Here is a 26,535-nt window from a genome sequence, read left to right as displayed (position 1 = left end):
AGACAAACAAGTTATTAATGCGATAGGTGCATCGAAAACCAATTATTTTTCCGAGGCTGTCACTTTTAACCCGCTCAAAATATTTTAGGTACTGGTGAAACAGGTCCAAAATTACCTGAAAGTAGCATTATAACATGTATAAATACATTCCAAAGGAGACGTGTAATTATGTTGCTGACGTGAGTGATACCATTTAATTGCATAAAATTACGATTGAATATATAGTTCAATTCGAGGAGGTTATAATAATAGTGTTTTATAATCTATAACACTTGTCGATAATGGATCGCGCTCGGCGCTTTCGCTGAGATCCTAGCCTAGTTTAGATAAATTCATTTTTTTTTTATCTTTTTAAAACATATTTTCATATCATATGCATATAAACAGCTAACAAAACAAGACCTGATCAAGTATATTTAGTAAACAGCTTTATTGGTTTAAAATAACATTCAAAAGTAAAAAGGGCACGTGATCACCGTGCGTGCCAAAAGTCGCATGTGTAAATCAAAGTCTCAAAACAGGCAATGACTGTCCAAAACTCATTGCATAAACAGCAACAGAAAATACTGCTTCAAAACAAGACGGGGAGACAAATGCAACGATTTTAAAAGAAAAGGGAAGGCATTATGAAAAATTTAGCTCAATAGTGGGACATACATATGAAATATATTGGGTTTTTCGCCGAAGTTTATGACATTTTTTGTACCGTAAATTCATTGTTTTCAAAGTGTTAAGTAACGTGATCTAAGAAAAGCACAGTGCACTACCTAACAAACCTACGATATGTCAATATCGTTCGTTTTAAAGATCAATTAAATGCGTATGATACTCAAAATTATACGCGTTTCATAAATAATTCGTTTGAAAACCCATATATTCGTAAGAAGTAAGCACAATATTTATAGAGTCAGACTGGTATACCGACTTTCAAAATTTGATGGTAATGCGCAAATAGCTATGACAATATACGTGACCAGTCTACTGAAAAAGAAAATAAACAGGTCCTGTGACCAGAAATGAATAATGTTGTGTCGTCTGTATTTTTCATCGAAACTCGGGCACACACGTGAGAATGAATTACGTTTATGGGCGGAGCATGGTTGTGATGGATTCTTTGAACGACCGAATGCGCCTCAAAGACAAAATTGTAGCTAATGTGGCCAAGGCAGTTAAGAGTGTAAGTTCCATGAATTTTTGATCTCTTGACACTTCGATCTTCTTTTTAGAAAAATAAGTCTACACTTCTTAAATTGAAGATTATGTGTAGGCGCAGATGTTAAAATGGAGTTGCACAAAAACAGTACTAGTCTATTACTTTACAGTATAGTAAATAGGAGCACTAGTCCTCAGTAAAATATTTAAAAAAATAGCTGTGGACATAATCTAAAGTGTAGCCCAGTAGATCATATAAGATCTAATAATTATGATAATATCTTGCTAGCTCTATCAATTTAAAAGTTAAATGTTTAATTTGTCATAATTTGAGTTAAGAATGGGGCTGTGTATGGAATAACCTGTTGATACTGTGTCCCTGCCGATATCGCGGTTATCTGTACTTGTACTGAGTTGCATATGTAGACTAGTACCAACAATACACCGATAAACACTTTCCCAACTAGCAGACAACAGGCTATTCTTATCAGTAGGTTTTTGAGTAAAGATAACTGGTTGCGTATCTCACTGTATAAATCTTATGTAAAATGCCCTGACATATGATAGGTTTAACAGTTAATTTAAATACTTTGGTGTCAAAAGATGTGTTAAATAATATACTGTGACAAAGCTAAGATCCCAAGCTTTCCATTGATGTAATCATTTTTAAAATCGGACATTTAATCACAACAAACTAGCGGTTTAAAAACGGCTAAATTTGTATTGTTTTAGCATAAAAGATATCGATTTTACTCGAAGATAAGGGAAACAACTCATACTTTTTCACTCAATATACCTCGGTTTTTTACGTCTTTCATATGAAAAGTGTTTATGGGTGTATTATCATGGCAAATTGACTTAATGTTTTTTTTTTAATCATTTAACATACACATTGATGAATACATGTTCTTTAAAGGAAAGAAGCAATGGTTAATACCAGTAAAATAAGACTAAAGTCTGTGAAAGTAAGATCTTTTCTTAATTACAACATACCCAAGGGCACCTCTACTGGGGGAGGTGCTTAATCATGAAGGGTAGGCTTAAAGACTCTAATTGGGTGGGTTAGCAAGGTTATGATTGAGTGGTGCAGAATGGCATACATGTATTACATACTGGAAGGTTGTCTAAAACAGCTAATAGTGATTGATTTTTTTTTGTTACTTACAATTTAACAAGAACCAGCTCCTATGATGTCAGTTATTGGAAAAAAAAATACCTGAATTTCTCACTGCCAAAGATTTGTGTTAAAAATAATAAAATAATAGTATTTAAATCTAAAACTTCACTTGCTTGCTGTTTTCAACTTGACTGGAATACAAAAAGAAAACAGAATGCACAATGTTTGTTTAATTGTTATAATTAATTGAAAGTTTGTATATGACCAAGTGTATTGTTACTATTGTTATCTATACTCTCCGTGTTTTGGCATATCTAAATTAAATGTCCTAAAGATAATTTTACATGGTACTTCCTTTCCTGTTCAAATACATGTAGTTTAATTAAACATGTTAATTTTTGATAAGGAAATATCTTAAGGAAATTATATGCACCTGAGTTAATTTTTATTTTGTAGGTTCATATGGATATATGACCATTTAATATTTTTTTGAAGGCTACCATTGAAATAAAATCACAAGCAGCTGTTGTTAGTTTACATTTAATATTTTTAAAATGCTACTTTTGAAAAAGAAATCACAAGCTGTATTTAGTAACGTTATTAAATTATTTGAAAGATATCTATTGGTTAAACATTGTTTGACTTCTTTTAGATGTTTAATTAACATAATGGTTTTATTTTAGATACAAGAGCTGCAGATACTGTCTAATTCGGGGTCTGTTACATTAGGAAATTATGACTGGCAATGCCATAGGTTATGTGAACATTTGGATCACACATTACTTCATGGGTAAGTATAAAAAGGAATTGAAAGGCTGTGTAGAACTAATATAGAGGATTTAAATATTATCCATTATTATTATTAGTGACTATTCAATTTAGTTTTAGTAATCTTGTAACAAAGTCTTGTGGCTCTAAAGCAGGGTATTGAGAAATAAAGACTTTGAACTGTTGTTTTGCTCCTCTAGAGCATACAATGTATATTGTCACCTTTGTGCAATACATGTCACTGGTTAACTCCTATTAAAATTTTGAAACTGCACTAAGGTGATAAAATAATTAATATAGTTCCCTCGTCTGTCAGTTCCTTTTTTGTCCAATTTAATTTTTCAGGGGCTACTAAATGGTTAAAGGGACTCCACTGAGGTTTTTTGACATTACAGGATTGGAAATTATTTTTCAAGATTAAATGATATAGGTCTAGACCAATAATTTGTATGCAAATTATAAGATTTTACGCTTACTCCATTTTCCAGAATAATTATTTAAGAGGTAAAAAATAACCCAAAATTGAAAAGCATGGCAACACTTTTACCTCTAACTGGATAAAAAAAGGCACAAAAATATGATTTTCAATTTATTTCAGAGTATATTTCTTAATTATCTTATACAAATCTTTCTGTTTAATGTGCCTCAGTTGATTTATGCAAGAATTTCAAATTTTATGCTTTCAGGCTTTTGGAACTCCGTGGAGTTCCTTAAAACCCATTACCAGATATATACACCTTTCTACGCCTTTTTTACCCCCCCCCCCCTTTTTGCTTTCTCAAATGGTGAAAAAATGCCTTATTTAGGCCCCCAACACTTGTTTTTGTTTGAGAAATGTTGTTTAAAAAGGTGACCACTTTTTTGGCATCATTCCCCATCCAAAAGATACATCAGGGGATTGCCAGAAGGGGGATGTGCCCCCTTCTGTTTGGGGGGGGGGTTTGAAGGGGGGCTGTAGTCCCCCTCATCACCAAGAAAATTTTGAACTTGTAAGAGGCTAAAAATGACTCCAGGTCGATCATAAGGTAACGTGTAACCAACGCTGAAAAGTCTTTGACTCTATCTCAATCCATTGAGAAGTGGCAGCACTTTATATATTTTGATGGAAAAAATCAACGCAAAATAGTGATTTTTGGCAATTTTGAGATGTCCCCTAGTTGCCATGGTAACAGGAAATTTAGATTGAGCATGTTGTTACAAAGGCAATGGTCCAGTCAACATTTGCACCAAGTTTGATTAGTATTGAAGCAGTTTTTATAGTTTTATATCAACTTGAACTTGTAGCGGGAGACTTTTCAATGAAAACAGCCATTTTTTGCAAAATGCTCATGCGGTAATGGGTAACTCCTATTAAAATTTTGAATGACTTAACCCGTTACTGCTTTAAGATGACAAAATTATTTATGTAGATCCTTCTGTTAGTTCCTTTTTTTTATTTTTTTCTTCAGGGGCTACTGAATGAAATTAGTCATTCAAATCTTTATAGGTACATTTACAACTATGCGGTTTGACTTTAACATTGCATATTATATTTTCCTGTTTAATGATGTCATCTTTCATGCTTTCTCATAAACCATTGACTGGAATTTATGAAAACTTTAGTACCATGAAGGAAGGAGAGCTGTGCATATAGCAGCATGTAAAAATTTAAAAAAACTAAAAAAAAAAGTAAACTTTTGGATAGAATTTTGTTGTTTAGTTGGCACTTCAAAAGTTAGACTTTGATTTTGGATAGAATTTGGCTGTTTAGTGGGCAGCTCAAAAGTTGTACTTCTTTAAGAATTGATAAAGTTTTACTTTGTTTTGTTGTTACAGCCCTGATTTTTTTTTATAGATTGCGCCATGTTACCCCTGGTTACTGGAAAATTGTCTCTGAATTTACTCATAAAGATTGTGTGAAAGAGATTAAGAGAATGCAGAATGTCACAACTGATCTTGGTAGAGGTAACTCAAGATTTACAACTTTTTGCTTTAATTTTGCTTTATAATTATTGTTAAATAATAAAGAAAAAATTATTTTGTTTTGTCTTTGTGACATTTACAGTTAATTTAGTTAAGATAGTAAGAGGTGACTAAATGGGTTCAATTACTGGAATCTATGCATATCATAGCTCTAGCAGGTGGTGCTTTGAAGTTTGTAACACCCGAGGTTAGTCAAAATCATCTTTCCCTTTTTGGTGTCATATGACCTAAATTTTGCTGTTGTGCCTTTAAATAAAAGAAAACAAACAAAGAAAGTTAAGATAGTGATATCTTTTTAAAATGGTCAAAGGTAAAAATAAACAACTAGGGTGTTTTTTGGAGTAACTTCGACACATCCTTTGATATATCAGTAAGGGATTATATTTCATTTATTGGCATATATTAAGCATATTCCAGAATTCTTTAGTAAGATGAGTGGCATTAAACATCATTTGATTATCATTCCATGCATAAACTTGTTTTTAACAACCTCAATGTAAACAAGCTTCTATTTTGATATGATTAATATACCCAATGTTCTCTTACTGCAAGAATGAGATTTGTATAACAAAATTATCACTATGCAGTATTGAAGTCTTTCATCAAATTCTCCAAGAATGCAGCTTAGAGATATTTCATAAGATCTATCATAGTCCCACATTATCTGTACCATGTTTACCAGTAATTCATTGTAAATGAAACTTTCCAGAGTTATAGCCCTTGAACTAAATAGTATAACTAAACATGTAAATGGATCTCTAAAAAAAAATTTGTTATGCCCTATTTGGTGACTAATTTTTATGTTTTCAGTGTTTCAGGTTGGGCTTGGTAACTATGATAACTAGGTTATGAACCAGGCTTGGTTGCTATGGTTACTAGGATTTATGTTTTTTAGTGTTTCAGGTCAACTTTGGTTACTTTGGTCTCTAATTATATGTTTCAGGTCGGGCTTGGTTGTTAATGGCATTGAATGAGTGTTTACTGGAAAGTTATCTAAGATGCTACCAGCAAAATGAAAACCTTGTGGAGGAGTTTTATGTCAGGGACGCCTTAGTTAGAGACCAAGATGTAAGCAATATATATTATATAAATAGGTCACTCATTGTTTACTATTATAATTGTATATATAACTTGAAATAAAATACATGTATAAAAATCTATTGTAATAAGATACATTGTACATATGACATTTTTTGACTGTAGATCAGAAGCAATAAAAATAATAAGGCCTTAATATTTATTATGCAAGTTCTCAGTGGACTTAATGCCAAAAAATTTATTTCTATATTTATGAATTTGATAACTGGAATCTACCACAGAGATATCCTCTATATTAATCAGTTAGTGTTTCAACCAATTTAGATTCACGTGATAAAGTGAAATATTCTGATTTTCCTTCTTTTTTCAGAAATTTAATGTTTTGTTGACAGTTATTTCTGGTTTAGAGAATACAGAATTTCAACTTGAATGTGTAAGTTTATTCCTGTTTAACTAGACCTATTTCAAGTCTATATATATGCCCCCACACAAGTGGGGGTGGGGGAGGGGAAGGGGGAGCATATAGATTTGCCCATGTTCATCCTGGTGTCTGTCAGTAGACTGATTAAACAGTAGAATATGTGGGCATCCCAGTCTAGCTTACATGTCTTTTATGAGCACATTATTTAAATTCATATCATGAAACTGAGTCCTACAAATAGTTGAAGAATTGTTCCTTGCAAAAATGTTAGGAATGTGGTAACAATTTTTCTCTTGTTATACATTATTGTTTCAAAGACATATCTAATTTTTGTGTTCACCTATGATAAATTATCACCTTACATTTGAAGGGCTTAATGCATTTATCATTGTATAAATTTCAAAGTTGAAGTTCAATTAAATAAGACAATATTTTGTGTAAAACACCTTATTTATATAGAAGAAAAAGCTTTACTTTGCAATAAATCACATATGATATATTAGCATTACATCAATAAAACATATGATTAATAAAATCATATACATGTATATATAGTTTTCAGTATTATATATTGTTTTATATATTGTTTTTTTCTTTTCCAACACAGAATATGCCTTATTTAGACCTATGTGTGTATCCACCAAACAGTAAACATACATCTAATGTAGAATCTACCATAGATTTTGAAAGATTGTCTGTATGTAGTATGGAGAGTGTTCATGTTCCTGCCTCAAGACCTTTACCTCAGGTATGTTGTGCAAACTACTGTGTAGAGGATTATCAGTGTAAACACATTTATACATGTATGAAATGAATCAGCCTTGTCTTACAAAGCAGTTAGTAAAACTGGTGATCAAGTTGGTTCATTGTTACAAGCTCTAACAAATGTAATGTAGCAGATTTGTCTGTAGCTTTGAAAATAAAGGTTTGAAAATAATGATCTAAATATATGTAAATTATAACATAACCAGGATAAAGTACATTTTAATTTAGAATAGGGAAATAATTATCAGCTGTAATACAGACCCGCTATGTTATGATTTTTATTATATGACTAAGCAAAGAGTAGACAACCCCTTTGACCATTTTAAAATGAAGAAAAAGAAGGAAAATTGTAAAATATGTTAAAGTATTGAGCTAGTATTTCAACCAATAATACAAATATTTATTTTTTTTTAAATTTTGGGAAAATGGGGAATCTTAAAAAGGACAGTTCTTTGTGTCTGGTTTGTGTTAAATTTCCATGTGAGGTAGTTGGATGAGGAAATTTGATAAACTTACAAAAATAAGCAAATTGATGGACAGAATAATATTTTATATGAAGCTTTTAGGAGTGTTTATTTTCTTTTGCTCACAATTGTATTAACATATCTCTTATTATTAATTTTATTTTCCTTAAATTTTTATTTTTATACAATTTCTTTGTTCAATTAGAGGCCTGTGACTTTAAGTGGTTTTACAACATTTTTTAAGCCAGTGTGTCCCATACCACTTCATATACAAGTGTATACATAGAACCAAGTATTCAAACAGTAATAAGATAGTTACATTGTTTAATTATTAAAAAAAAGCAACAACAAAATAAACAATACAATACATGTGATTTACTATATTATACAAGTGTGTGTGTTTTTGAAGTAGATTCTCACAAGACTTTTATCATATGATCAGTATTATCCTCTTATTTTATAACATTTCAAGTGTTTGACGTATGTCCATATTTTTAGCTCACCTGTCACAAAGTGACAGGGTGAGCTTTTGTGATCGCTTTTCGTCCGGCGTCCGTCCGTCGTCCGTCCATCCGTAAACTTTTACTTTAAATGACATGTCCTCATAAACCACTAAGCCAATTTCATCCAAACTTCACAGGAATGTTCCTTTGGTGGTCACGTTTAAAAATTGTTCAAAGAATTTAATTCCATGCAGAACTCTGGTTGCCATGGCAACCGAAAGAAAAAACTTTAAATATCTTCTTTTAAAAAACCATAAGAGATAGAGCTTAGATATTTGGCATGAAACATCTTCTAGTGAGTGTCTACCAAGTTTGTTCAAATAAAAGCCCTGGAATCAAAATTGGCCCCGCCCCGGGGGTCATTGATTTTCCCTATATGCATATAGTAAAAACTTAAAAAATCTTCTTTAAAAGAACCCAAAGAGCTAGAGCTAAGATATTTAGCATGAAACATGTTCTAATGGGTGTCTACCAAGTTTGTTGAAATAAAAGCCCTGGGGTCAAAATTGGCCCCGCCCCGGGGGGGTCATTGATTTTCCCTATATGCATATAGTAAAAACTTAAAAAATCTTCTTTTAAAGAACTCAAAGAGCTATGGCTAAGATATTGAGCATCAAACATGTTCTAATAGGTGTCTACCAAGTTTGTTCAAATAAAAGCCCTGGGGTCAAAATTGGCACTGCCCCGGGGGGTCATTGATTTTCCTTATATGTGTATAGCAAAAACTCAAAAAATCTTCTTTGAAAAAACCCAAATAGCTAGAGTTAAGATATTAAGCATGAAACATCTTTTAGTGAGAGTCTACAAAGTTTGTTCAAATAAAAGACCTGGGATCAAAACTGGCCCGCCCCGGGGGTCAATGATTTTCTTTATATGTGTTTAGCAAAAACTTTAAATCTTCTTTGAAAAAACCCAAATAGCTAGAGTTTAGATATTAAGCATGAAACATCTTCTAGTAAGCGTCTACAAAGTTGGTTCAAATAAAAGCCCTGGGGTCAAAACTGGCCCGGCCCCAGGGGTGTCATTGTTTTTAACTATATGTGTATAGTAAAAACTGAAAAAAAATCTTCTTTTAAAAAGCCCAATGAACTAGAGCTTAGATGTTTAGCATGAAACATCTTCTTATGGGTGTCTACCAAGTTTGTGCAAATAAAAGCCCTTGGGTTAAATTGGCCCTGCATGTTGGGGTGGGGGTTGGGGGGGGGCTTATGTACAGGTGAGCGACCTCAGGGCCATCATGGCCCTCTTGTTTATTATTTTTTTTAAAACTTAACTTATTACAATGAAGAGCTACTTTTAAAGATTGATGTGAAGTAAAAATAGCCTAGCATAGCAAAAGGAAAAACAGATACTTGTTAAGCTTTCAATATAAAAGGAAAGTTTGATGGTGTATTGTATTTTTATTTTACTTTTTTTTCTAAAACAGACAAAACTTTCTAGGAAAATAACAGTAAGAAATGCATGTGTATAGATTTGCTGTTGTTTGTGAATGAATGTTTTAGAGAATTTTTTTACCCTTTTTGTGCTTCAAATACATCATACAATTACATTTTTGTTATTGTGCCATTGTCCCTGCTTAAGGCCAGCCAAAAGTTTGCTTTAAGCCACCATTTTACAATTCTCCTGTTGATTGGATTGAAACTTTACAGGAATGATCAGTAATAGCCCACTGATTCATAATAAAATCTGAAGAACGAAGCATTTATCACAACAAAATTACATGAAAATTGCAGACTCTGTTTGATTGATTACTTATAATGAAAAACTGCAACATCCCTCACGCCCTAGCAACGGCTTGAGCCATTCTCAATTTTAAGTTGCATTCCAATCTTATTAAACCATTTTATTGAAACACAGCTTTAGAATGGGACTTATCTCTAGAAGCGCTCAGGAATGCAGATAGCCCAGGCCATGTTTTTAAGTACAGTATATTCTGTGCCTGCCCTTATGTATAAGGCTTTTCATGGTACATGAGAAAAGAATATCAGAATACAAGATTACAAAGAAATCCTCTAAGCTCAAACTGAGATCTCAGTACATGTATTTGATTGGTCAGAAACTGCAACAAAATGTTCTCTGACCAATGAAAATCCGGAAATTTCAGGCAGAACTGGGGAAACAAGTTTTATAACCTCCAGGCCAGGATGAATATGAATTTTATTTAATTGTACATCTCAAAAATAATATTAGGTATTGTTTGGCAACATGTAATCTTGTAGCAATAAATTTGTATATATTTAAACAGGTATTGCCCTTTTTAGTTTAAGTCTTGAAAGCTTTTTTGCTAAAGAGTTAAATGAGCCGCGTCATGACAAAACCAACATAATGGGTTTGCGACCAGCATGGATCCAGACCAGCCTGCACATCCGGGCAGTCTGATCAGGATCCATGCTGTTTGCCTACCAACCCTATTACAAGTAGAGAAACTGATACGAACAGCATGGATCCTGATCAGACTGCGCGGATGCTTAGGCTGGTCTGGATCCATGCTGGTCGCAAACGCACTTTGTTGGTTTTGTCGTGACGTGGCTCAAATGTATTTGTAATGGGTATAAAAGATGTTCAGGTGTTATGTATGCTATTATATTTTCAGTTTTTGCTTATTCATTGTGTACATGTTTACAAAGTATTGTGGGCATGATGTAGGTAACTTATAACTGGCAATCATGATTTCAGTTAATGTATTGTACAATTTATTACCCAAGAAACAGATTCTACCTGATTATGCCAAATATGTTATGAAAATAAATATCCATAGCTATATATTTTTTTCTCTCAATATTTATAGTATCAGTTGTAAATTTTCAGTAATCTTTGTTTGTTGAATGCCAGAAATACTTTAATAATTTTCATAACTCATGAATCCTGTTTATCAAAAAAAAGTTTAAAAACACTTTTCTGATACAAGAGGACAGCTTTGAAATTGACAAACTTCTTGGGATCGTACATGTACACTAGAAAAGATGCATGTGTTGTGATATTTCTATAGCAGGCAGCATTTATTGCATTGGTTTATATTACAGTCAAACTTGTATTGATGACCAACTTTGACAAAAATCCTCCTATTAAAGATCTGTATTTAAAGCCCACAGTTTTATTTTCCCTTTTGAACATAAGTAACAAAATCATTCTTAAGTTTTGGTGTTGATGACAGTTCATCAACAAAGATAAGATTTTCCTTTTCTCTAGGCTATTTTTACAGACAAATTTGACTGTATGGTGTAAAATCTTCTGTAAATTTTTGTACATTTGCAATATTGTAGCTTTGCTTGTGTATTTTATTTTTTTTTCAAATTGTTTTTTTTTTCATTGCCTCATACCTATTTTTGTACAACAAATACCTGTTGACAAAAATCATGAGTTCTGTGCATCCACGTGTGAACCCATCCTGTGTTTTAACACTGATCTTGCTGACTTTTCCCATTAGTAAGCTGGAAATTGTAAATCATTGAGATTTTAGTATTAAAATACAAATACATAGAAAAATTGAAGCCAATCAGTTTCGCAGAAAAAGTGGAGCTATTGTGATTGCTGTGTCATAATTATTGACTATGTTGCGCAAAAACTTAAAAGTAGCCAATTACTCTAAACAATTTTGTTAAAATTGCTTATTCTTAGTACTTAAAATAAAATGATTTCAAATCTACCAAAGTTATCAACAAGAAATTTACATGGCTTGTTTATCATGACAAGGTACAGTTTTATGACAAGGGGAATTATTTTGAAAGCTTTATTTTTGTGAGTTAAGCCCCTTTTCTTGTTTGCCAATTTTTTTTGCTTATATGTAGAATAATTTGAGAACTATCAAAGTAATTAACAGGAAGCTTGGAACTTACTATCATAACATGAAGTAGGGATATTATCCCGATAGCATTATTTTTAGGAGCTATGTTCCTTTTTAATTTAGAATATTTGTAAAAATTTGTGATTGATAGAAAATTTTGAAAACCATCAAAGATAATGCACTTATTTTTGACATATATGCTACTGGGGACAAGGCACTTACATATGACAAGAAACATTACTCAGTGATCAGTATTTCTGGTTATTAGTCATTGCTTTAAACAGTTTAGCATTGGCATAGCATCAGCATGGAAACTGGTTAATCAGCAAAATTGTTTAACAAATACTGGAACATGTAGATGTTACATTTTGAAAATGTTATTGGCATGAAAGATTTTATGGATCTAAAACCCTTTTCAACAATTCAGTGAAATTTGAATACTAATGGTACAATCGGAATCATTTAAATGTTTCAAAGATTTAGTTGATACATCAACTACTTAAATTAGTATAGTCATGATTTATATTATGAAAACTGTTTCCAGACATTTTTTTCAATCAATAGTAGCATTTTGGACCCTTGAAAATGAAAATTAATGAAACATGTAGTTTAAACTAGATTGTACTATTGTAACAGGCTGTGTTTGAGACGTCGGAGGATGTTCGACCAGATAGGAAGGATAGCACTGGTAGCGGAGATCGACGACACTCGCCCTCCCTCGATAGCGGAATTCACTCGGACTGGAACTACAGACAGAGGAGTATCACACCTATTGACCAGATGAGCATTTCTAGTACTAGGTGAGTAAAACCATTTTTGCAGCTCTTTTTATTAAATCTTTTCTGGCAATCATCCAACTGGTCTTCAAAGTGGCTTCCGTATCTCTATATTCACAAAGTCTAAAACAAAAATAAGCCACACCCAAATAGACTGATTCAATTGCTCAATGAACAAAGACTTTTTACATTAAAAATATCAATATCTCAATAGATTTCTTCATGATTTCTCCATAAATGTACTCATTCAGCTAGATTAATGGAGTCTGAAATTCTTAACTTCAAACAGATCAGCTTTGTTAAAAGACATAATTATGATATTAATTGGTTCTTTATTGCAGTCAAGATTGTGAATCCAGTGAAGGGGCGGGCCTTGAGGTAATTCATCTTAGCAAGAAAGGAAAACCTCATAAACACAAAAAGAAAAGAAAGAAGTTTGTGTCAGTGTCTAATATTTCAGAACCAGATATTAATGAGATTTATGACTCTGTAGAAGGACCTGTTATAAAAATACCACCCATAGATGATATTAAGTTTTCTAGTGCAATAATGAATAACCAAAATAACAATGAGCCTGACCAGCAACAAGGTTTAAAACCAGAAGGTAACCATTTACAAATATCTAGGACACGTTCTCCTGGAGATGGAAAAGAAAATGAAACTGACAAGGTTGATGGTAATCTGAAAACAGATAAACATACAAATGATCATGGAAATAGTCTAGGCACGAAAGGGAAACAGTTTGATGGTAATGTTATTAATAGTGATGATAGTAAAACAAAACATAGCGCAGGTGATTCACATGAGACTGAAAGTAAAAGAGTTGATGCTGCTAATCATAAGAAAACCAAATCAGAAGAAAGACCAAAGTCCGGTGAAAGTATTTTTACAAAACTGATTGAAGCAAGGGTTTCGGACATGGTAAATGCTGGTGAACAGATGGAAAATGAAGAAAAAGTTGTTGATCAGAGATCTGATCATAAGACTGATATAAACCATGATAAAAAGGATGGAAAGGATGTGTATGAGTTTAGCAGTGATACTGATGAAGCTATGAGGTATTACTCTGACCTTTATAATGGAGAAAGTGTCAAAGAGAAGGAAATATTGGAAGACGTTGGGAAGGAGGAGATAGATAATACAGCAGATAAAGTTGTAGAAGTTGTTCCTGAAGTTCCAAGTATATATAGCAAAATGGATGAATCGGATTTAAGTAGTGAAGATGAGACTGAAAGTTTCCCTTCAAATTTCGATGCTAAAAATAAACTATTTAATAATAAAACACCTTCAAGACAGTCTAATTCAAGCACTCCAGTAGGGGATTTTAAACATTTAGGAAGTAATTTTGAGAATAGAAGACAATCAGATGACTTGGACAAAATATCAGTATCAAGTGAAAAGGGATCATTAAGAAACCATAGTGCAATGAAGGCACCATACTCAGATTCTAATCTGTATGGAAGGATGTCCAATAGAAACACTCCAGATATACTTTCAGCCAATCAGCAAAGGAGAAAGTCAGCTATTTCAAACTCTTCAGCCAATGAAACTGAAGATGAGATAATAACCAATAAGATGTTAAGTAACAGCAGAAGCAGTAGCAGAATGTCAACCAATGAAATACCAGTTTACAGAAATTCACCTTACCTAAGTACAGATGAAGATAAATTGAGTGTCAATACTCATTCAAGTAACCAGTCACCAAGCACTGATATGGAAGGTAAATGTTAAGTCATAAATTGCTCGGTGATTAGCATTTGTGAATGCAATGTGTCCATCATTCTTTGCCTGTTGGTTTTCACAATTTCTTTAAACATATCTTCTCTTAGACTAGAATATTAATTTTAACCAAACATCACAAGAGTAATCTTTCAGTGACACTACACAATTTAAATGAGCGCTATATATATTCCAGTGGCCACTTAGTTTATATAGACTTTATTAGTAAACATGTTTATATAGACTTTATTAGTAAACATGTCTTAAAAATCTTCTCCTGAAACCAGATGGCAATACTTCATGACAGAATAGTGCATTGATGTTTGTTTTTGGTCATATGATTGTTATCTGAGAAAGTATTTGTGAATATTTCTGTATTTTTGTAACACTCTTTTTATAGAAACCATGCATTTGTTGGAAGTCAAAGGTTATGTTACTTTACTTGGTCAAGCTTGTGTAGCATTTGTTTCAAACAACAGGTTTTGTTTCTTTTAAAGGCTCGGGACAGATGTTGCAAGCTAAGGTTGAGGAATTGATTGTACAGAAGAAGTTAAATCATTATACACATCTGACATTTGAAGATGATGATGGGGACGAAGATGATGATAATTTTAATCAACCTCCAACTCCGCTACGAGATCGTGCAACTAGCCTGAAACCTGGAGAAATTGTGTAAATATATTTTTATTTCAGTTTATCTAACCTGATGAAAATGTGTCAAAGGGTCATTATTTCATAGGGTCAATAGCATTTATTTTCACCTATTTCTGTAAGAAATTACTTTCTGAAAGTAAAATTTAAATAAAGAGATCCACTTTATCACAGGAATGGGACAGAGAGAGGGATATTGTTATTTGTAAAGATAATGGTATTAAATTAATACTTTGGAATTTCTAAATTTATCATAAATTTTAAACATACCAGTATGCCTTGAAAATTTCATGAAGAGCTTTACTGCTCAAAGAAGTAATTAGAAAAATAGGACATTTATGACATTTTTTGTTTTTGCATCAATTTCACGGTAGACTTTAGTAGTGGAAAAATATCCTGATATTATATTATTTAGCAACTGTGGAAAATGGATGTACATCGTGTTATTTGATAAGCAGATTCTTCATGAACCCTGTATATCTTGACTGAAAATTATTAAAAAACTGTAACTCAATCTGTTCTCATTAGTAATTATGGTGATTATGGGGGAATAGTTACAACTGATTCGTTTAGAGCTTACGCCAGTCGTCTTTCTAGTCCTTAAATAACTGTCTTAGATTTTTGAAAAACCTATGTATGTTTATATTCTAGACTTGATAACAACACAATGTTGTACTTGATGTTGGAAGTCCTTGATGAAAATGATACTATTGTAAAGGTAAGATTAAATATATTACACCGTTATTTTTATTGACCTTTATGTATTCTTCCCTTTTTCGTCCAAATTAAAAATCATGACAGTTACAGTGTAATTAACTACCTTAACATTTATTTACAGTGTCTCAAATAACTTAAAGTTTTTTTTACTTTTTTTATGCCCCCACAATGTGGGAGCATATAGCGTTGCACTTGTCAGTCCGTCCGTCCATCCGTCCGTCCCGAAATCTTGTGAACGCAACTCCTCTTAAACTGGATGGCAGATTTTGCTTAAACTTACTTGGATGAAGAACCTTAATGTGTAGATGGTAGTAAAGGAAGGAATTTTTGCTGCGACCAAATTTAACAGAATTATGGCCCTTTGTTGATTTTTTCACTATATACTATGTAGAAATTTTGTGAACGCAACTCCTCTTAAACAGGATGGCAGATTTTGCTTAAACTTACAGGGATGAACAACCTTAATGTGTAGATGGTAGTAAAAGAAGGAATTTTTGCTTCGACCAAATTTAACCGAATTATGGCCCTTTGTTGATTTTTTCACTATATACTATGTAGAAATTTTGTGAACGCAACTCCTCTTAAACAGGATGGCAGATTTTGCTTAAACTTCCAGGGATGAACAACCTTAATGTGTAGATGGTAGTAAAGGAAGGAATTTTGCTGCGACCAAATTTAACAGAATTATGGCCCTTTGTTGATTTTTTCACTATATACTATGTAGAAATTTTGTGAACGCAACTCCTCTTAAACCGGATGGCAGATTTTGCTTAAACTTCCAGGGATGAACAACCTTAATGTGTAGATGGTAGAAAAGGAAGGAATTTTTGCTGCGACCAAATTTAACAGAATTATGGCCCTTTGTTGATTTTTAGTTATCAACTTGTGGCACATGTAGTCCAAAAAATATTTGACCTAGAGTCATAAGATTGACAGAACAGTGGTGTGTGGGGGCATCCGTGTCCTATGGACACATTTCTAGTCTTCTACATGTGTTATATACATGTTTACATGTATTAATAGCTGCCAGTGGTAACCTATTCATTCAGCAAACACCAGAAAGTAATAATGATGATTATAGTAACCTTATTTTTTAGTCCCCTACCGGTTTACCGGAGGGGACTTTAGGTTTACCCTCCGTCCGTCTGTCCGTCTGTCCGTCAGTCCGTCCGTCTGTCCGCACTCACAGGAGAGTAATTATGTGGCTAGAGGGACAATAGGTAACTGTTCTTTCTCTTTGATGTCATTCATTCCGTAATGCTTTTATGTGGCTATTTTCTTTTGTGTGGCTAAAAAGAACAATAGAGAGAACAATAGAGTAGCCACATAATTACTCTCCTGTTAGAACGTCCGTCCGTCAGTCCGTCCGTCCACAAAACTGGATCCCGCGATAATGCAAAAAGTACTGAAAATATTTTAATGAAACTTGATATATGGATAGATGGCAGTATGGAGATTATGCACGTCTTTTTCTTTTCTTCCTATGTTGAAAATTCTGGTTGCTATGGCAACAAATAGACTGAAAATATGGCAAATTTTACACATAAACTGGATCCCGCGATAACGCAAAAAGTACTGAAAATATTTTTATGAAACTTGATATATGGATAGATGGCAGTATGGAATTATGCACGTCTTTTTCTTTTCTTCCTATGTTGAAAATTCTGGTTGCTATGGCAACAAATAGACTGAAAATATGGCAAATTTTACACATAACCTGGATCCAGTGATAACACAAAAAGTACTGAAAAAATGTTTATGAAACTTGACATATGGGTAGATGGCAGTATGGAAATTATGCACATCCTTTTCTTATCTTCCTATGTTGAAAATTCTGGTTGCTATGGCAACAAATAGACTGAATTTCAAGATTTCTTATTCTAGTTTTTAAGTTTTTTCACTATAAGTTCTTTATTTCTTAAGGTATTTTCTTCAAACTTTAAATATAAGTTGCTTGTCATCAACCATATCATATGTGGCAAGGTTTACAACTCTAGTACAAAATTTATCAGAATTACCTCCCTTGAACTTAAAATTTTCATGAAAAAAACATTGTTTTTTTTTAATAACTTCTTTTTCTAAATGTATCTACTTCAAACTTCATATAAATGTTTCTTATTGTCACTCAACATTTGTGAGTGTTCAATACTCTAGCAAGACTATTTCCAGAATTATGCCCCTTTTTGAACTTGAGAAATTGGTAATTTTTACCCCAACTTCTTCAATCATGATAGGATTTTAAAAATGATATATTTTGATAACAGGGATGTTTAAAAAATAACTTTAGAGTGTCCTTCAGTCCGTCTGTCTGTACATAAAAACTGTTTCCTGTGATCACTTTTAAAGAACTTTTTCAACAAATTAACTTAAAATAGGAACATAAGTGAATGGCCCTTCAGAATGTTGCTTGGGCTCTTACCGGTAGGGGACTTATGGATTGCTTGCAATACTATGATAATTGCTTGTTGGTCTTTACTACAACACTATAGATATTATTTCATTCCAGGAAAGCGACTGATCTTTAATGTGCAAGGTTTAAAATCCATTACACTAGACTTTTGTGACTTTTTCTAACTTAAAAGTTATACTAACCAGACTAATTTGTCAGACTTGATATTTAGGGAACAAAGGCACATCACACTAGTTTGGTTTTCAGATATCAATCTAGTATATCCATGTATTTAGTGAGTTAAATATTTTATTTTCAGATGTTCACTTGCCAACAAGGTCATACAGAGGGTAAAATAAAAACTACATTGGTTCTCGTTTCCATGGATAATCTGTACTTTGTGGAGCCGTTACAAGCGAAGAACAAGTTTTCAAAGCAAGCTGTGATCTCGTATAAAAATATAGATTTTGTCTCGGTATGTGAAGTTTTTGTGATACAATTATACATCAAGTTCCATATAGTAAGGTTATGTTGGTCAGGGATAGATTTTTTTGTTTCATAAGTTCTTTTCTACTCAAATTTTGTTGTAATACTATCTTTACATCACTCTTGCCTACTGTCTAACATAAGTTATATTCTTTGTTTAATATCTTGGATATTCAGCATTTTGGTACTACCTTCGGTAGACCTCTACTATTTTCAGGAATACCCTTGTGACTGCCTGTCAGTTACATAACAGCAACACTCATTTTGCCAGACAATGCTTGTTTCAATTCAGCTTGAAGTTACAGAATTTTATACAAAAATGTATTAATTTTTTTTCCCATTTTACAGATTGGTTTCAACAATCAGATTTTACATATAGCCTGTAAAAATAAAAGACAAAAGTACTGGCTTACTCCAGGAGAAGAAAGAATTACTATGTGAGTATATATTGTTAAGATTTGTCTCAGAATTAGATTAAAAGTGCCATAAGTACACTCAGCATTAAAAAGGTTAAATTTTGTTTGAAAACTTTTGTTTCAATTCCTGACAAATTTTTGTCATGCTATTCCATTAATCATGAACACTTATGTTTGAACCGCAAAGATTATTTCCTCATTATGTTTATAATACAGAGCAATGATAGATTGTTTAGCAGACAGCATGGAGAAAAGTGATAGTAAACCAGGGAGACTGGAGGTAGATACAGGCAACACTATACAGAAAATCTCTCTACAGAAATATATAGCACATGAATGTAAATGTGAGGTAAGTTTGGTGCTATATATACAGTCTACACCACTTATAACAAGATCGGTTTTAACGAGGTACCGCTTATAACGTACATTCTACTGTGTCCCGGCCTTTGTCCTTCTATTTTCCTTTCATTTTATATCGTTTATAACGAGATCGGTTTTAGTGAGATATCGGTTATAACGTAAATATCTTCGACGTCCCATGCGTACTTTTTAGAATTTTAACGAGGTCACGTCATTGGCACTTTGTCTGCATCCGTTTGACACCTTGAGAAAAACAATGCTGACGGAAAACTAAGGTCAACTAAGGAAGAAATTATTGAGCAATAAGCAATCAAATGTGTCAGTCTTGTTTTGTCAACGCTCCAGGCTAAATTGTCCTTTAGCTGACGAAATGTTATAACAAAACAATTTCGTTGAGTGAGTAGCACAAAGGAACCGGCTAATTTCTTGCAGTGTTATCCGGTGCTCGTGAGAAATACACTGCGTGACTTTTGAAAAGATAAATTTAAATGAACAGCTTAATTATAGTAAAAGAGATTGTACAGTAGTGGGATATTACATGATGTAGAAAATTAGGGTGATTATTTGATGTCTTGTTATATTATTAACAGTCTGATGAGTCTGAGGTGGTATGTTATTCTCTGGTACACTGGGAGGACCCAACATCAGACAAGGGTTCGTGTGAGTGGGACCGTGAGGGTACCTTATACTACAAATCTGACGAGACAGCCAATATTCTGGGGAGTCAGACCTGGAGAACAGCCTATGCTGCATTAAGGTATTCTATCATCTATAGACCTGTTCATTAATTAGTGTAGAAGTTTGTAAGCATAGGGAAAGCTCATTCGATATTACTTAGGTCCTAGGTTCAAGTCCTCAACATTTTTATGCCCTGGCCATGATAAAGGCAAGGGGATATAGTGTTACCCATGTCTGTGTGAGAGTGCATGAGTGCATGTGTCCAGCCCATAACATTATCTTGCATCAACGGATTTTGAAATACCTTGGCACAAATGCATAGCATGATAGGACGTGTGTCACGGGCAAGACCTATACCCCTAGCTTCATGGTCAAGGTCATACTTAGAGGTCAAAGGTAAGCAGTAAGAAAATATTGTCTGGCCCATAACTGTCATGCATCAAGGGATTTTGAAATAACCTGGCAAAAATGCGTAGCATGATAAGATGGTGTAACACGCGCAAGAACCAGTTATAGCAAACAGGAATTTGTCGTACAAAAGGTGAAACTCTATAAATATTGAAACTTATCAGGTCATTCCACTCTTATGGTTATCCTGGAAAATTAATTAGTATCATGGAAAAATCCTGGAAAAGTTGTGTAATTTTGGTTTTAGCAGTTTGTATGAACCCTGGTGATAAGAGTAATAGGAAAGTGATTTAATTGAAAGAATAATATACGAAAATATCTCTTGTGAAAGCAAGCAGGACATAAATATTATCATTAAACAGTGTTTAAAAAAGACAATTTCATATTCTTTTAGGGAAGGTTTTATTCTATGATATCCCAATGATGTATGTGTGGTAAATATTAGAGAAACTCTTTTTGTGATTTTTTTTTCAGAAACAACAAAAATATAGATTATAAAAACAAAATAATATTATAGTTTTTGATATTCCTGTTGTATATTTTGATAGTTATTGCTTTTGATAATTTTTAATAAGGATTTATATATTGTCATTACAACTTTTAGGGACAGTATGCTGTGTTTATACAATGATAAAAATGATGCCAAACCTGCCCATTTCCTGAGCATGGGCGGAGGTCAATGTGTAGGCTGCAAACGAGACTTCAACTCGGACAAGAATCATGCTATAAAGATAATGTTATCTAACGGCTCGTTCTGGAATATTGCTCTAAACTCTGAAGAAGAGGCAAATAGATGGCTACAGGGTCTGTGCCAGGCCGTGTCTGAAGGAATGAAGGTAGGAGCGAGAGAAAGGATTACTTGTGATTATGCTGTACTGCGATTCAGAGCTGACAATTTGATTCTGAATGTGTCTCACCATTTTCATGAAAGTTTCTCCTTTCTGATATTAAACATTTTTAAGCAAACATTTCTTTCATTGGTTATGCATTCTTGCTTGTCCAATCAGATTCAAAGCAAGAGAAAGTTAAATCATTGCAACCATGACCCCTGAATGAAGGTATAACTGTTATCATGAATATACTTTTTCTTTATGTCACATTGACACTTTTAACTTTAAATAGGTACAAACAGACCGAAGTAGGCCCTCCATGCATTGTTTCAGACACAAGTGTTCACCTTGGTTGATGTTCTAACTTTCTTTGAGTTTTGTAGGTACAGGATATTTTCCTCATGCTAAGCAATTCATAGGCTTAGACTACACTTATTACTTCTTTGTTCACATAGTTTGTACCATATATTTTTTCCCCTACTTTCCTATCAGGTCTTTAAGATATGTTTTGCTTAAAGAATAATGAAGCTTTTTGATTTGAATTATTATACCCCCACAAACGAAGTTTAGGGGGGTATATAGGATCAGCTTGTCGGTCGGTCCACATCATAGTTTTTGGACGATAACTAGAGTTTGGAATGAGGTATTATAATCAAACTTGGTATATAGCAACCTTATGTGGAAACTCCGGTTGGTATTGCATTTTGACCCCCTGGGGTCAAGTCAAGGTCACCGTTACTAAAAATAGAAAAATGGTTTTCAGACAATAACTAGAGTTAGGAATGAGATATTGTTATCAAACTTGGCGTATAGCAAGCTTATATGAAGACCTGGGTTGGTATTGCATTTGGGCCCCCTGGGGTCAAGGTCAAGGTCACCGTTACGCAAAATAGAAAAATGGTTTCCAGACAATAACTTGACTTAGGAATGAGATACTGTAATCAAACTTGGTGTATAGCAAGCTAATATGAAGACCTGGGTTGGTATTGCATTTGGACCCCCTGTGGTCAAGGTCAAGGTCACCGTATCTAAAAATAGAAAAATGGTTTCCGGACATTAACTAGAGTTAGGAATGAGATATTGTTATCAAACTTGGCGTATAGCAAGCTTATATGAAGACCTTGGTTGGTATTGCATTTGGGCCCCTTGGGGTCAAGGTCACCGTTACGAAAAAAATGAAAAATGGTTTTCGGACAATAACTAGAGTTAGAAATGAGATATTGTAATCTAATTTGGTGTATAGGAAGCTTATATGAAGACCTGGGTTGGTATTGCATTTGGACCCCCTAGGGTCAAAGTCACCGTTACAGTGTTACTAAAAATAGGAAAATGGTTTCCGGACAATAACTTGAGTTAGGAATGAGATATTGTAATCAAACTTGGTGTATAGCAAGCTTATTTCGAGACCCCAGTTGCAATTACAATTAATTGAAATATTTCTTTGTACACATTTGATAGTTTGCGTTCAAATTTTTCTTCAGACTACTTTTTTTTTCAAAAAGTCAAAGTTGCTGGTGGGGGTATTAATCACCTTCAGTGATAGGTCTAGTTAATTACACATTTAGCGTGGAGCAGACTTGTTAAAAATATTTTCCTTTTTCTTGGTTTCAATTGTTTCCTTGCAAAAGAAACAAATATCCTGTATATAGTATGTCATTAACTTATCTTTTATCTCGTTAGATGAATGTTGTTCGAGCGTCATGTGTTCCGTGCTGTATGGTGCTGTGTAAACAGAAACTGTTGATGTGTCATGAAGACTTGGACACTAACTTTATACGTACACTCGGCAGTGCTAATCTACATGATATCACATCTGTACTTTATGATGATCTAAATACAGCATATATAGTCCTGGTAAGTGAGAGTTATTTACATAAATCATATATTGTCTTGGTAAGTGAGAGTTATTTACATAAATCATATATTGTCCTGGTAAGTGAGAGTTATTTACATAAATCATATATTGTCTTGGTAAGTGAGAGTTATTTACATAAATCATATATTGTCCTGGTAAGTGAGAGTTATTTACATAAATCATATATTCTCCTTGGTAAGTGAGAGTTATTTACATAAATCATATATTGTCCTGGTAAGTGAGAGTTATTTACATAAATCATATATTGTCCTGGTAAGTGAGAGTTATTTACATAAATCATATATTGTCCTGGTAAGTGAGAGTTATTTACATAAATCATATATTGTCCTGGTAAGTGAGAGTTATTTACATAAATCATATATTGTCCTGGTAAGTGAGAGGTATTTACATAAATCATATACATGTATTGTCTTGGTAAGTGAGTGATATTTTTGTTCCTCATATATTGTCCTTTAAAGTGAATGATATTGACTAATTTACATATACTCCTGGTAAGTGGGTGACATTGACCTAAATAAATTTTGCCCTGGTAAGAAGGTTATACTGACCTAGATACTTAATGTCCTGGAAAATGAGGGATATTTACATACATCATATATTGTCCTTGTAAGTAAGTGGTATTGACTTAAAAAAATATTGTCTTGTTCAATGAGAGATATTTACATTCAGCCTATTATATTGTCCTGGTTAGTGAGACATACACTGTACATGTATTTACATACGTCATTAATTGTCCTGATATGCGAGTGATATTGACTTAGAAACATACTTTCCTATTTATTTATCCTCTATTCTTAAATGTTATATAAATCAGTATAAACAAATGTAAGAACCCCCCTTCCCCATCAACCCCCACCTCGCCATTAAAGGGGGGGGGGGTCAAAAACAGACGTAAAGAAAATTTTGACTAAGAACCATTTGATGTACTAATAGAGGGATTAATATGACAAAGATGTAACACAGAAAAGTGCTGTATATAAACAATCAACAATGAATTTCGACTCCATGTTATGCCATTGTAGCATTGATCCAAAAGTAAGGCAAAATATGTAATTAGTATTAACACCATTTCATATGACTAATACACTGTACCATAGAAAGGCAGTCAGTAATAAATCTACAATGTAATGAATATTTACAGGTGTTTGAGTCAGATGAGGAGAGGATATCCAGTGAGAAATGGGTGTTGTATTTTAACAGTGGTCACGAGTGTAACAGATTTAAAACAGCTCTTTCAGATTGCTGGTTCAAACACTTTCAGGTTTGTGATATTTTGTTAATCATAGTACATGTACATAGATCACATGGTGTTTTTTCCTATCCAAAAAGATCTTCCCTTTTTTAAAACAAACGAAACAACAAATTACATAACTTTTTATTTTCAGAATTTGTTTTATTTGTACATTTAACATGATTTCAGAATTTTGGAGGATGATTTATTGTCTAAATAATATTCTTGTCATAATACACGGATATATGATTTTGCTACCGTGTGAAATGTAGTACCGGATTGACGTAAAAATCTACATTGTTGATAAGAAATGACGTCGCTTGAACGAACGTCAAAATTTCGCAGAATTTGAACCACTAGTTTACAATTTGTTTGATGGGTTTACTGATGTAAAATTTTATAAAATGCTTATTTTTTAAAATATTTTACTGAAGTTATCAAAACCAATTCAAAATGTATTTATATATAAGCATCTGAAGTTTCGTGAAGATCAGACGTCAAATAAAGAAATTATAAAAAAAAATCCACGAACTTTTTGATTCGCCCTCTTACTTGTAGAATTGGCAAGTCATTATTATTATTATCACATTTTTAGTCGTTTAAAAAGTTTTTTGAATCTTATTATTTTATAAGAAACTTGTACATTGTATTTTCTAGGTTGAAGTTCCAGTTCTTCCAATAGATGACTTTTCTCTGCAGAAAAAGTGTACAGAAATGGTGCAACATTTAAACTCTTCACTGACACTAGGTAACAGATGATTATAGTCAAGCTGTATACAGAATAAATGTGTGTGTGTCGTGTCTTCATATTGACAGTTGACTGTGTTAAGGAACAGTTTTGAAATTTGTTCGTAAACAACTGTCAACAGTTGCAAGATAGTTCCGTTCAACCCTTGAAGTGTCTGCTGCCAATGAATATTGTGTTGAGTAAATGGTCACATCAAAATTGTGATGTTCTGAATGGTTTTGCTTAAAAACTCAGTGAATAAATTTTTCAACAAAGTATACAGGAAAAATTGCATATGTTTCATAATAATGAAATGCTTCACCGAAAGAAGTTATTTTTGGACGATACGATGAAATTAAAGAAAACCACTGACAAGCTTTGATTCACTGACCTTCATCGACAAAAAAGCATTGTTTAGATAAAATCAGACTTAACACATGTTAATAAAAAAAATTTAATTTAAATTATTCACAAAGAGATTGTTATTGATATATCACATTAGTTTCTACCAACAAATAGCATATTTCTTTACACTGATAGTAACAAACATAATAAAACTATAAATATATAGCTAAATGCCAAGAAACATTCAACATTGTATAAAATATATTCTGTGTTTATATTGATCATCTTATTTTTGAAAAGTTTTTTTTATCATGTAGAAATATAATTATTACAGGCTGAATGAAATATGTTGTATCTGTGTTAAGTGTTAAGTATTATTTTATACCAATTTCTTTCATCCAATCGCAGCTTTTGAATTATACCACATGACCATCCAATATTGGACACTTGTGTCCATCATAGTTTTTTTATATTAAATGTACATGATGTTTTCCATGCACTGTCAATGATAAAAGCTAATTTTCATGCACCATTATTGATAAAAGCTGTTATAGATGAAGGTATCTGAACGATATTTGAAGGATTATTCAGATCTGCAAAAACAAAATTGTTAGAATATATAACTTTGTCAAATTTGTGTTTCTTCAATACAATTTGGATGTAAAAGAAAGTTTTTCCTATATTGTACTGTACAATATGAGATAAATTTGAAATGAGAAACTGTTTGAGACATCGTATTTGATTCGCCAGACAGTGTGTCTGATATGTGTTTTATCTGGCTTTGTACTTGTCTAAATATATCCCCATATTGTACAGTTCAATATAACATAACTTAAAATTACAGCCAAGCTGATTAATCTCTACACCCTTGCATTGTGCAATGTACAATTAGAAGTAAAGGGAAGTAAGTCTTTGATGTACCAGTACTTGTTATGGAAGAGTTATTTAAAAT

The 26,535-nt window shown here is 32.9% G+C and overlaps 1 protein-coding gene across 2 annotated transcripts; it reads left to right on the top strand.

Annotated features, from left to right (window-relative positions):
* Positions 1 to 955: 955 nt before the first annotated feature.
* LOC132735170 (pleckstrin homology domain-containing family M member 2-like) lies at positions 956 to 26,261 on the top strand. 2 transcript variants are annotated; one of them, XM_060722089.1, is made up of 19 exons: positions 956 to 1,177; positions 2,953 to 3,059; positions 4,872 to 4,981; positions 5,943 to 6,067; positions 6,408 to 6,470; positions 7,066 to 7,206; positions 9,617 to 9,640; positions 12,611 to 12,774; positions 13,092 to 14,470; positions 14,967 to 15,141; positions 15,772 to 15,838; positions 18,546 to 18,701; positions 19,061 to 19,149; positions 19,345 to 19,477; positions 20,079 to 20,245; positions 21,179 to 21,410; positions 23,085 to 23,258; positions 24,422 to 24,541; positions 25,169 to 26,261. In XM_060722089.1, exons 1-19 carry the CDS (start codon positions 1,073 to 1,075, stop codon positions 25,268 to 25,270), a joined length of 3,633 nt encoding a protein of 1,210 aa, XP_060578072.1. In that variant the 5' UTR covers positions 956 to 1,072; the 3' UTR covers positions 25,271 to 26,261. The 2 variants fall into 2 exon arrangements, with proteins under 2 accessions (XP_060578072.1, XP_060578073.1); XM_060722090.1 differs by lacking the exon at positions 9,617 to 9,640 and having other exon boundaries at positions 25,169 to 26,260.
* Positions 26,262 to 26,535: the final 274 nt, after the last annotated feature.

This window comes from Ruditapes philippinarum, unplaced genomic scaffold (assembly GCF_026571515.1).
Source record: "Ruditapes philippinarum isolate M1 unplaced genomic scaffold, ASM2657151v2 ctg1516_1_1_1_1, whole genome shotgun sequence".
In the NCBI taxonomy this organism is placed as follows: domain Eukaryota; kingdom Metazoa; phylum Mollusca; class Bivalvia; order Venerida; family Veneridae; genus Ruditapes; species Ruditapes philippinarum.
The sequence above is the reverse complement of the archived record's forward strand: the minus strand, read 5'-3'. Positions and strand labels throughout refer to the sequence as shown.